Here is a 12,153-nt window from a genome sequence, read left to right on the forward strand (position 1 = left end):
ACTAAAAGCAGGCATGCCTGTGGCAGTACCAATCTTTGGACTGTATATCCTTCAGCAAGCAGAAAGAGAGATGAATAATTTTTTAAACGAACTGTCTTTCACAAGCATACTGAAAATACCCAGTTTATCAGCCTGTCTAAGGATTTGCTTTCAACTTCTGGACATGGCAAAGAAGAGCACTGTTTGACATCATCCTTCGACCCAAAAGATCAATTACACCAAATGGTGCCTGTGCATTTTAAATCACTGAGAGTAAATGATAGGTATTAGGCAAAGCAAACTGAATGAACAACATAGCCTGCTGGGAGAGAATACATTTGTTTGAAAACAATATTTCTTTTCCTAAGTGAGTACATAATGGCTAAAAGGTTGCTAGTTGATAGTTCTGAAGATGAGAGTCTTCTTCCTCACCACAGGAAAGGGCAGGGAAGTGCCAGCCCTCTGTCTCCATGTGAGTATGCCTCCATAATTTTCTGAATGGACCACCTCTAGGGCACCAAAATGCGAAGCTGCTGCGCATGCCAACTAAAAGCCACTGTGATGGTGCGTTGTCACAGCCTGGGAGCTAGATTCAGACCCCCGACCAGCTCAAGGGAGAAGGCAACTCCCAGCGATAAGAAGGGCTGAACTGTAACCAGGGACCCAGAAGAGGAAAACGTCTGTAATACAAGGCAGCCAACCCCATCACCTCAAACACTAATCACTGGCATCCAAGCCTACAGGATTTCCCAGAAAAACACAAGAGTGCGGTGCGCACACCCTATTTAAGACAGGCACCACTGAGGCCAGCAAGGACTGGAAATCCGGAACCGGAAACCTTCACCTTCTCGACACGCCTCTTCTTCCGCTCCCCTGGGTCTGACCTGCCAAACAATGATGAGACACGTGTCTCTGAATGTATAACCCTAACTGCGCTGGAGCAGAATTTCTAAGTGGTAAGTAGATCAAAAGGATTAAAAAAAAAAAAAGACATATTTCTATTGCAAAGAATTTTCCAGACACATTATGAAAAAAGAAATCTGTTATCTCTTACTTGAAAGAGCTGGTTTGTCTAGTCACCGTGCTTACAAAAATTGTCTCCTACTTTTAAAAAACTGCTTTGCAAATGATTTCCAATGAAAAATAGTTTCATTAAAAATAAGAAAACAGAATCCAAATCATTCTAATATAAAAGAGACAAGAGGATGCTACACCTCTTGTACCCGATGCTACACCGGGTACTGTAATGTGGTAACACTTCTATGGCTCCCTGACTTTTCCTTTAGAATAACAACCCTTTTTTTCCCCAGGTACTTCCCGTAATCTGGGATTTCCTCTCTGGCATCAACCTCAGTCTCACTCTGTACCACAGGAATTTTTCCCAGGCCTGACAATCCTGTCTCCACCTTTGGAAATTCCAGAAATGTGTTCTCTCTTGCTTCTTTTGCTAAGAATTTATAGAGTCTAAGAAGACTTTTTAAGGAATTTATAGCCTAATAGAATTCAGCTATAATAACACAGCTCCCAGAAAAGCTGCAGGATAATGCTGTTAAGTTTGAAGTGTCATCTTACATATAATAAATCATTTTCCTACTTGGCTAATTATCTAAGTCATTAACTTCTCTGTTTTGAAATACTCTCAAATTTATTAAAAGAGTTGCAAGAATAGTACAAAGAACTCCCATAATACCCTCTGATCAAATTTATCAGATTCACAAATTCTGCCACATTTGCATCCTCTCTTTCGTTCTTCTCTCTCTCTGTCACACACACAAACACACACACACAATCTTTCCTGCACTATTTGAGAGTTAGTTCCAGACATCATAACCTTTTAAACTCTCAATTCTTCAGCTATTTGCTAAAAACAACTACATTCTCTTACATAACCACAGTACAGTATAATTAGAAAAATGAGAAAATCTGATAGAACACTACAACCTAATATACAATCCATATTCAAATTTTACCGACTGTGTCAATAATGTCTTCTGTAGATAATAATTATCTTGATGCAATACCACATATTCTATTTAGTTGTCATATTTCTTTAATCTCTTTTATTCTGAAAGTTTTTCAACCTTCATCTTTTGTAACACTGCCATTTTTGAAATATTCAAGCCAGTTATTCTATAAAATACCCCACCATTTGTATCTGCCTCATATTTCTTCATGATCAGATGGAGATGATGAATGTTTATCAGAAATTTGAAATAGGAAATGCTGTGCCCTTCTCAGGACATCACACCTAGAAGCACACGATGTTGCTTTGTCCTGATTTTATTTTTATTTTAAAAATTACCTTTAATCTCTATTTTGTTTACTTAACTTAAGACTGAGTCCCTACAGAAATGCTAACTTTAAAAAAATTATGGAACACAATTCTAACCTCAATAAGAATTTTTCTAAAGTATTAGCTCATTAGACTAATAAATAATGGAGCATTGCAAAGGATAAGAAGACTAATATCTTGCACTTTAATTCTTAGCAATGCTACTAATTTACTAATGAATCTTAGGCAAGTTAATTAATCTCCCTGATTATGCTTTCCTATATTGGTACTTTAAAAAATTTTTCTTTTACAAAACTGTGGACTCCAGGCACAATTCCATTATATTTGCATATTGGCAACATTTATGAGCAAATGATGTATCCCTGTGAGGTACATTCTTTCTTATTTCACGTACTGTAAGTGAAAGCCACATATGCACTTTTTCAAATGTATCTCAAGGCAATATTGACAAAAGTTTAGTATCTTTTTTTGTCTTACAAATATAGATAAGCTCCAAAGAGATCTAAACTAGGTGTTGCTAGTGGTAAAGAACTCATCTGCCAATGCAGGAGAACTAGGAGACGTGGGTTCAATCCCTGAGTCAGGAAGATCCCCTAGAGGAGGAAATGACAACACACTCCAGTATTCTTGCTCATTAAATCCCATGGACAGAGGAACCTGATGGGCTACAGTCCATGAGGTCGCAAAGAGTCAGACACAACTGAAGTGACTGAGCACATCAGACTATGAAAGCATTGTCCTTCCATATGTATGCAAGATAATGATATTAAATAAACAGTTAATGTTACTAAAAGCAAAAATAATTCCCTGAGAAGGACTTTTTGAGTTGAGAGAAATGAAGAAAGCTAATCATAATAAATTCTCTCAGAGGTATTGTGTGTAGTAAGTAAAATTGTCACTATTATCAAAAGAAGCTTAACAACAAACTATATTTTCCTACAGCTTACATTACGTATCCAATAATAGGAATGCATAAAAGAAATAATTTACCTTCTGATTTGCAAATATCAAGAGAAGAAATCAAACTATCATCCTTAATGCAAATTAATTTTAATACACCAAGAACTAGAATAACATTTCTAGAATACTTAACTACTAAATAGGGGGATAAACACATTGTTTCAGATTCCAAAAATCTAGGCAAAATGCACAAACCCTTACCACAAATTAAGAAAATGTGTTTCCCTAATGAAGAGACACCATTCTACACACCACATGAGTCTCAAAAGGAAGACCTCTGAATCTCAGTTCATGTAGAACACATATAGGTATTTCTTACTAACACAACAAAAAGTTTCTTAGAAAACTATAATTGGCTGATAAAAACTATCATGAATTACTTTTTTATACTATAATAGAATTATGGTGTTTCATATTTCATTAATGGAATAACACAAGGTTAAGCCCAAGTCACATTACATGAAAGGTAATCCCATAAAACCACTCAGCACATAAACTACACAATGAACAGGTGCTATCTAGGAAGTACATTATATAAGCCAACAAACAATTAAAATTACTTTTTATTTGGCTTCTAAGACATTGTAGTCTCCTGGTCTTCCTCTTTACTTGCTGGCACTCTGTCCCAGTCTCTTTTGCTGGCTTCTCCGCTATCTCATTATTCAATGTTGGCACATCCATGATTCAATCTTTGGACATCATTTCTTCCCAATCAACAGTCACTCCTTAGGTGATTATATTCAGTCTGCTATTCTGAATGTCTCTTGTGCACTGATTCTCACATTCCTATTTCTTACCATGACTACACCCTAAGTTCATTCAGATCAAATCAGTCGCTCAGTCGTGTCCGACTCTTTGCAACCCCATGAATCTCAGCACGCCAGGCCTCCCTGTCCATCACCAACTCCCGGAGTTCACTCAGACTCACGTCCATCGAGTCAGTGATGCCATCCAGCCATCTCATCCTCTGTCGTCCCCTTCTCCTCCTGCCCCCAATCTCTCCCAGCATCACAGTCTTTTCCAATGAGTCAACTCTTCGCATGAGGTGGCCAAAGTACTGGAGTTTCAGCTTTAGCATCATTCCTTCCAAAGAAATCCCAGGGCTGATCTCCTTCAGAATGGACTGGTTGGATCTCCTTGCAGTCCAAGGGACTCTCAAGAGTCTTCTCCAACACCACAGTTCAAAAGCATCAATTCTACAGTGTTCAGCCTTCTTCACAGTCCAACTCTCACATCCATACATGACCACAGGAAAAACCATAGCCTTGACTAGACGGACCTTTGTTGGCAAAGTAATGTCTCTGCTTTTGAATATGCTATCTAGGTTGGTCATAACTTTCCTTCCAAGGAGTAAGCGTCTTTTAATTTCATGGCTGCAATCACCATCTGCAGTGATTTTGGAGCCCAGAAAAATAAAGTCTGACACTGTTTCCACTGTTTCCCCAAAGGAATGATGCTAAAGCTGAAACTCCAGTACTTTGGCCACCTCATGCGAAGAGTTGACTCATTGGAAAAGACTGTGATGCTGGGAGAGATTGGGGGCAGGAGGAGAAGGGGACGACAGAGGATGAGATGGCTGGATGGCATCACTGACTCGATGGACGTGAGTCTGAGTGAACTCCGGGAGTTGGTGATGGACAGGGAGGCCTGGTGTGCTGCAGTTCATGGGGTCACAAAGAGTCAGACACGACTGAGCAACTGATCTGATCTGATCTGATCTGAACCTTAGTTCTTGGATTTATGATTCAAGGTGTTTATCATATGTTTATGTTTTCATATTTGAAGGTATTTAACTCAGTTGAAAGTATCGTGTTGGAATTCTCTTCTCTTTCACGGTTGATGTTCAGAGAGAAATTTCCATCAACTGAAATGTTTTGATTCTCCATTCTGTTTTGATCTTATAGTCCTTTCATACAGATGACAATTGACTACATCTCTGACTTAGCAGCTGCATTTCATGGACAAGGTGACGTGGGCTGATTTACATGATCTTTAGCTCAAGGGCACCCTCTCCTGTCCGAGTCATGTAATGCAGTCTCTTTAAAGGTTGGCCTTTGTTGGGAGGCTGGAGAGAAACAGTTTTCTTCAATTTTATTTTATGTTATGGTATTCCAGATTTCCCCACCTTGTTTCTTTTCCCTTTCACCAACAAGAGTCCAAAGGGCACCTCTGTCTTACTTTTAACCTGTTCACCTCTAGTTTTCCACAACTGCTCCCTGTGTCCTTTCAAGTTCCTTCCTCTTTATTCAGAGTTCTTATCTATCTGGATTCTGGATTCTCTTTCAGTATTTTTCATCCTTAGGCTAGACCTTCTCTTTCTAAGGGTGATTTCCTTTTTGGGGGGAGTTTGGGGCGGGGGGTGTGGTGCACCGCACGGCTTTCAGGATCTTAGTTCTCTGACCAGGGATCAGTACCCTCCCTCCCCACCACAGTGGAAGGTGTAGAGTTGTAACCACCAGAACCGCCAGGGAATTCCGTCTATAGATGATTTTTACACAGTCTCTTTAACATGGTTTTTCCCTAGGGATAGAACCCCCTAACTATCCACATAAGCTCTCAGTGGGAATAATGAGGCAGCGCCACTAAAAACTGACGTCATTTTTCTACTTACAATAACTTCGTACTGTCCTGTGTCTTCTAGTTCGGCTGAGGCTGAGGGATATATAAAGTTTCATTTGCTTCTTATTGACATGTACACATTTTTGGCAGATGTAGAAGGAACTGAGATTTAAGCTGCAGCAATTAATTACTTCAGCTACTTTATCATTCTCTGTCAGATATTTCTTCTCTATATTTGAAGTCAGATTTCTGGCTTCACTGTTTAATCCTTAGTGGATACTGTAGTGGATACATTGTGCTTCACACTCATCACCTATTCAGAGCTGAGGTATCTATTTCCTCAGTTGCTGGCCAGTCATGGCTGCTGCCTTCTCGTACCCATGCTTCTCACTAAGAGAGACCACCATCCAAAAGGAACTGCCTTATTGAAGGCTGCGCATCCTCTCTATGTGAAGCCAGCAATCAGTGCTGGCTAATATGAGGACAAAAGCCCAGGCTCTCTGCCTTAATTTGTGACCACTGTGAGGGACCATCGCAGCTCCAGAGATCCCTGTAGGATTGGCAAAGACCTCAATTGTAACCACACTGTGGCTCGGCTTCTCCACTTCCTTACAGGTGTATATCCTAAATGCCAATCCTACCTTCCCGACTTCCTTACAGGTAATTTATCCAAATGCACTCTTCAATATACATTCTGCAAACAATTCTATACCACAGGGTATTTTCAGGGCATCCAACCTGAAGACAATCACCATCTGAAACAAACTATCGAATTATGAGGCATGCACTGTTATAAGTGCTTTCAATATGTGTATACATTCACTTAATTCTCACAAGGAAACCATGAGGTTTCTATCATTCAGTTCAGTTCAGTTCAATCACTCAGTCATGTCTGACTCTTTGCAACCCCATGAACCGCAGCACGCCAGGCCTCCCTGTCCATCTCCAACTCCCGGAGTTCACCCAAACACATGTCCACGGAGTCAGTGATGCCATCCAACCATCTCATCCTCTGTCTTCCCCTTCTCATCCTGCCCTCAATCTTTCCCAGCATCAGGGTCCTTTCAAATGAGTCAGCTCTTTGCATTTTGGCCAAAGTAATGGAGTTTTAGCTTCAGCATCAGTCCTTCCAATGAATAATTCAGGACTGATTGCCTTTAGGATGGACTGGTTGGATCTCCTTGAAGTCCAAGGGACTCACAAGAGTCTTCTCCAACACCACAGTTCAAAAGCATCAATTCTTCTGAGCTCAGCTCTCTTTATAATCCAACTATCACATCCATACATGACCACTGGAAAAACCATAGCCTTGACTAGATGGACCTTTGTTGGCAAAGTAATGTCTCTGCTTTTCAATATGCTGTCTAGTTTGGTCATAACTTTCCTTCAAAGGAGTAAGCGTCTTTTAATTTCATGGCTGCAGTCACCATCTGCAGTGATTTTGGAGCCCAGAAAAATAAAGTCTGACACTGTTTCCACTGTTTCCCCATCTATTTGCCATGAAGTGATGGGACCAGATGCCATGATCTTTATTTTCTGAATGTTGAGTTTTAAGCCATCTTTTTCATTCTCCTTTTTCACCTTCATCAAGAGGCTCTTTAGTTCCTCTTCACTTTCTGCCATAAGGGTGGTGTCATCTGCATATCTGAGGTTATTGATATTTCTCCCGGCAATCTTGATTCCAGCTTGTGCTTCTTCCAGCCCAGCATTTCTCATGATGTACTCTGCGTATAAATTAAATAAGCAGGGTGACAACATACAGCCTTGATGTACACCTTTTCTTATTTGGAACCAGTCTGTTGTTCCATGTCCAGTTCTAACTGTTGCTTCCTGACCTGCATACAAATTTCTCAAGAGGCAAGTCAGGCGGTCTGGTATGCCCATCTCTTTCAGAATTTTCCACAGTTTATCATTATCCACACAGTCAAAGGCTTTGGCATAGTCAATTAAGCAGAAATAGATGTTTTTCTGGAACTCTTTTGCTTTTTTGATGGTCCAGCGGATGTTGGCAATTTGATCTCTGGTTCCTCTGCCTTTTCTAAAACCATCTTGAACATCTGGAAGTTCACAGTTCACGTATTGCTGAAGCCTGGCTTGGAGAATTTTAAGCGTTACTTTACTAGTGTGTGAGATGAGTGCAATTGTGGGGTAGTTTGAGCATTCTTTGGCACTGCCTTTCTTTGGGATTGGAATGAAAACTGACCTTATCACCATATCTCAAATAGAAAAGAAACTCTTAGAGAGGAGAAGTACCTTGCCTAAATTAATAAAAAGTGGTCAATCCAGAATTGGAACATATGCTGCTGCTGCCGCTGCTGCTGCTGCCGCCAGGTTGCTTCAGTCGTGTCCGACTCTGTGCGACCCCATAGACAGCAGCCCACCAGGCTCCCCCATCCCTGGGATTCTCCAGGCAAGAACACTGGAGTGGGTTGCCATTTCCTTCTCCAGTGCATGGAAGTGAAAAGTGAAAGTCAAGTCGCTCAGTCATGTCCAACTCTTCGCGACCCCATGGACTGCAGCCTACCAGGCTCCTCCGTCCATGGGATTTTCCAGGCAAGAGTACTGGAGTGGGGTGCCACTGCCTTCTCTGGTACATAGGCACTCTGACTCAAAAGCACATGCTCTCTTGCCCACTGTACTGTACTGCCTCTGTAATGGCTTTGCACCCATTGCCTCTTTGGCATGACCCTGCATGTACCCATTCTCTGCATTTTTCTATTGCCGTGCTATGAAGGGTAGCCAGCACATGACACACACCAGGATGATCTCAAATATTAATTTTTTTTTTCAATTTGGCTGCACCAGCTCTTAGTTGCAGCTCTCGAGATCTTCAGTCTTCGTTGCAGTATGGGGTTCCTCCAGCTGTGGCATGCGAACTCTTAGTTGTAGCATACAGGATCTAGTTCCCTGCTGCTGCTGCTGCTAAGTCGCTTCAGTCGTGTCCGACTCTGTGCGACCCCATAGATGGCAGCCCAGCAGGCTCCGCCGTCCCTGGGATTCTCCAGGCAAGAACACTGGAGTGGGTTGCCATTTCCTTCTCCAATGCATGAAAGTGAAAAGTGAAAGTCAAGTCGCTCAGTCGTGTCCAACTCTTCGCGACCCCATGGACTGCAGCCTACCAGGCTCCTCCGTCCATGGGATTTTCCAGGCAAGAGTACTGGAGTGGGGTGCTAGTTCCCCTACCAGGGATCAAGTCTGGGCCCCTTGCACTGGGAACATGGAGTCTTAGCCTCTGGACCACCAGTGAAGCCACAAATGTTTATTTTTTAACACGTAATATTTTCACTCGTGAACTGACCATAGCATGATGGAATTCCTTGATCTTATGAAGTTGTCGTTTAAAGTTTTTCATTAAAAAGAGAAGCATGTTAGCACTTCTAGCCTCTTGGCATTCAGTCCTATCAGGATGAAGGTCCACTTGCACATATATATTACCAGGTACATGTTCACAACCACTCTCAACAGATTTGTTCTTTATCTCACCTCAAAGTAATGCCAAAACCTTATAACTGTTCTCCAAAGTTCTTACCTCCATCTTGAAATTTGCTTAATCTTTCAAAATACGATGACATGGGGGCCTGGACAATATCTAAGATAGCCAGAAGAGTCCTTGTTAGCCGTAACAATTCACTGAAACTGTAAAATCCAAAGTATATAAGATTCCGAGCCAAGTGAACCACCTAATTTAGAAAAAGAAGAAAAAGGGTAGAAAAGAGAAACATTAGGAACAAAAACAAGCACTGAATTTTTATTATCTAAATTTGTGCAGACATGTCTAATTATGTCTAATTCTTTTTTTTTTTTTTTAATTTCAGCTGGTCTGATTTAATAGAAAGGTAGATTTTAAAGAACCCCTCCTAAATATGGAGAACAAACTAGTGCTTACCAGTGGGCAGAGGAGCAATATAGGTATAGGAAACTGAGAGGTACAAGCCATTATGTATAAAATACATAAGCAAAAATGATATACTTTACAGCACAGGGGAATATGGCCATTATTTTGTAATAACTTTCAGTGGAGTATAATCTACAAAAATATTGACTCATTCTGTTGTATACCTGAAACTCATATAATATTGTAAATCAACTATACTTCAAAAATTTTAAAAAGAATTCTATCTAATCAACAGGAAATATATCCTTCAGCAGTTCTCTTCTAATTCATTAATACCTAGGAATTTAATACCTACAGAAGTAACCACTGAACTCTGATTTAATCAAGTTTAGAATTAAATCCAAATAAGACCAGTTCATCAACCCCATCACAGGCCCATGTGACAGGAATATGAGGTATCTGGTGAACAGTCCACACGGGAAGCAAGAAGACAGATTTTAGATGTATCAGGGTGGTTAAATGAAGTTTACATTAGAATGATTGACCTCTTGCTTAAATATTAAGTTATTAGTCAGTAGGATATCACTGAATAAACAGTCACATTAATGAATTACTTTAACAACTGAATATTATCCATGAAATTTGTCTACAAACACATGTTCCTTATGCCACTTTGTGGTCTTCTGGATGCTACAGGATATACTAGGCATGGCAGCCAGCTTCCAAAATGGTCCCCAGCATAGGGTCTCCTTCCACACTGCCCCAGGCTTAGTCGGTGTCACCAACAAAATACAGCAGAATGATGACAAGACACTTCTAACCTCAGGTTACAGAAGACTGCAACTTCCATCTTGGGCCCTTTCTCTCTTTCAAATAGTTACCCCAGGGGAAGCGAGGCACCAGGTTGTGAGGACACTGAGGCAGCCTATGGAAAGGCCCACATGGCAAGAAGAATGAGGTGTCCAGACAACAGCCAGCAAGGAAGTACAACCACACAAGTGAACGTAGAAGCAGATCATCTAACCCCGGATGACGGTAACCCCAGCAACAGCTTGATTTACCACCTCCTGAGGGACCCTGATCCAGAACCACCAGATTTCTGATCCACAGAACATGAGATAATCATGCTTGTTGCTTTGGGCTGCTAGGTTTGGGGGTGATCTGTTACACATCAGCAGTAGGTACCTAATACCCCAGGTATCAGGTATGGCATCTTCTCTCTAGTTTTGTCACTATCCACTCAAAGTGATATTATAATTTCAATTTAGTTTAATGAGGCTAAAAACATCACTTTAATGGAGATTTTTTTTATGCAAAATATATTATAAATATGCAAAACTCTCTGTCCATTAAATGCAATAAAGTTTACACAAATAAATCAAAAAATCAAAGAAAAAAGTATATAACGTAATTATAAATAAAATATTTTGTATATCAGGTATAATTAAAGTATCAAATCTATCTTTTAATCAATGGCAGAGGAAATCATACCTTCAGGAATTTAACTACCGAATTATCAAAACATCCTAAGTATTAGAGGGAAAAAAATCTTTGATGTTCAATGTACCTAATTTTAGACAGTGTAAAGTGAATAACTTTACAGATTGTTTAAAAGAAATTACCTCAAATGTCAGTTTGTTTTTTTCTTTATCTCCAAAAGGAAAAGGCTGATTTACAACTTCTTTCAAGTATTCTTCAACAAATTCCATTGTCAGTGCAAATTTCCTCTTCATATCATTTCTGGAAGAGTCTGTTATAGAATCATATCTGGGAACACAGAAAGAATTTGAAGGAAGTTAAATTGATTGTAGTCATTTAAATTGCAAAATATATATACTTTAACCTCCTGATTTCTAAGTTTGGTTAAATTAATCAACCTTTCTAGATGCTGTGTCCTCTGACTGTGTGGATCACAATAAACTGTAGAAAATTCTGAAAGAGATGGGAATACCAGACCACCTGACCTGCCTCTTGAGAAACCTATATACAGGTCAGGAAGCAACAGTTAGAACTGGACATGGAACAACAGACTGGTTCCAAATAGGAAAAGGAGTACGTCAAGGCTGTATATTGTCACTCTGCTTATTTAACTTATATGCAGAGTACATCATGAGAAACGCTGGGCTGGAAGAAGCACAAGCTGGAATCAAGACTGCCGAGAGAAATATCAATAACCTCAGATATGCAGATGACACCACCCTTATGGCAGAAAGTGAAGAGGAACTAAAAAGCCTTTTGATGAAAGTGAAAGAGGAGAGTGAAAAAGTTGACTTAAAGTTCAACATTCAGAAAACGAAGATCATGGCATCTGGTCCCATCACTTCATGGGAAATAGATGGGGAAACAGTGGAAACAGTGTCAGACTTTATTTTTGGGGCACCAAAATCACTGCAGATGGTGATTGCAGCCATGAAATTAGAAGACACTTACTCCTTGGAAGGAAAATTATGACCAACATAGATAGCATGTTGAAAAGCAGAGACATTACTTTGCCAACAAAGGTCTGTCTAGTCAAGGCTATGGTTTT

At 40.1% G+C, this 12,153-nt stretch overlaps 1 protein-coding gene across 2 annotated transcripts in view; it reads right to left on the reverse strand.

The window, feature by feature from the left end:
* Positions 1 to 12,153, reverse strand: part of ITPR2 (inositol 1,4,5-trisphosphate receptor type 2) — a 584,772-nt gene that overhangs the window by 377,333 nt on the left and 195,286 nt on the right. For both annotated transcript variants that reach the window (XM_005902445.3, XM_070371231.1), the window contains 2 exons: positions 11,249 to 11,393; positions 9,321 to 9,471 (listed from right to left, as the gene is read on the reverse strand). In XM_005902445.3, coding sequence (XP_005902507.2) covers positions 9,321 to 9,471; positions 11,249 to 11,393 — 296 coding nt within the window. The remainder of the gene's footprint in view (positions 1 to 9,320; positions 9,472 to 11,248; positions 11,394 to 12,153) is intronic.

The sequence above is a fragment of the Bos mutus genome, chromosome 5 (assembly GCF_027580195.1).
Source record: "Bos mutus isolate GX-2022 chromosome 5, NWIPB_WYAK_1.1, whole genome shotgun sequence".
In the NCBI taxonomy this organism is placed as follows: Eukaryota; Metazoa; Chordata; class Mammalia; order Artiodactyla; family Bovidae; genus Bos; species Bos mutus.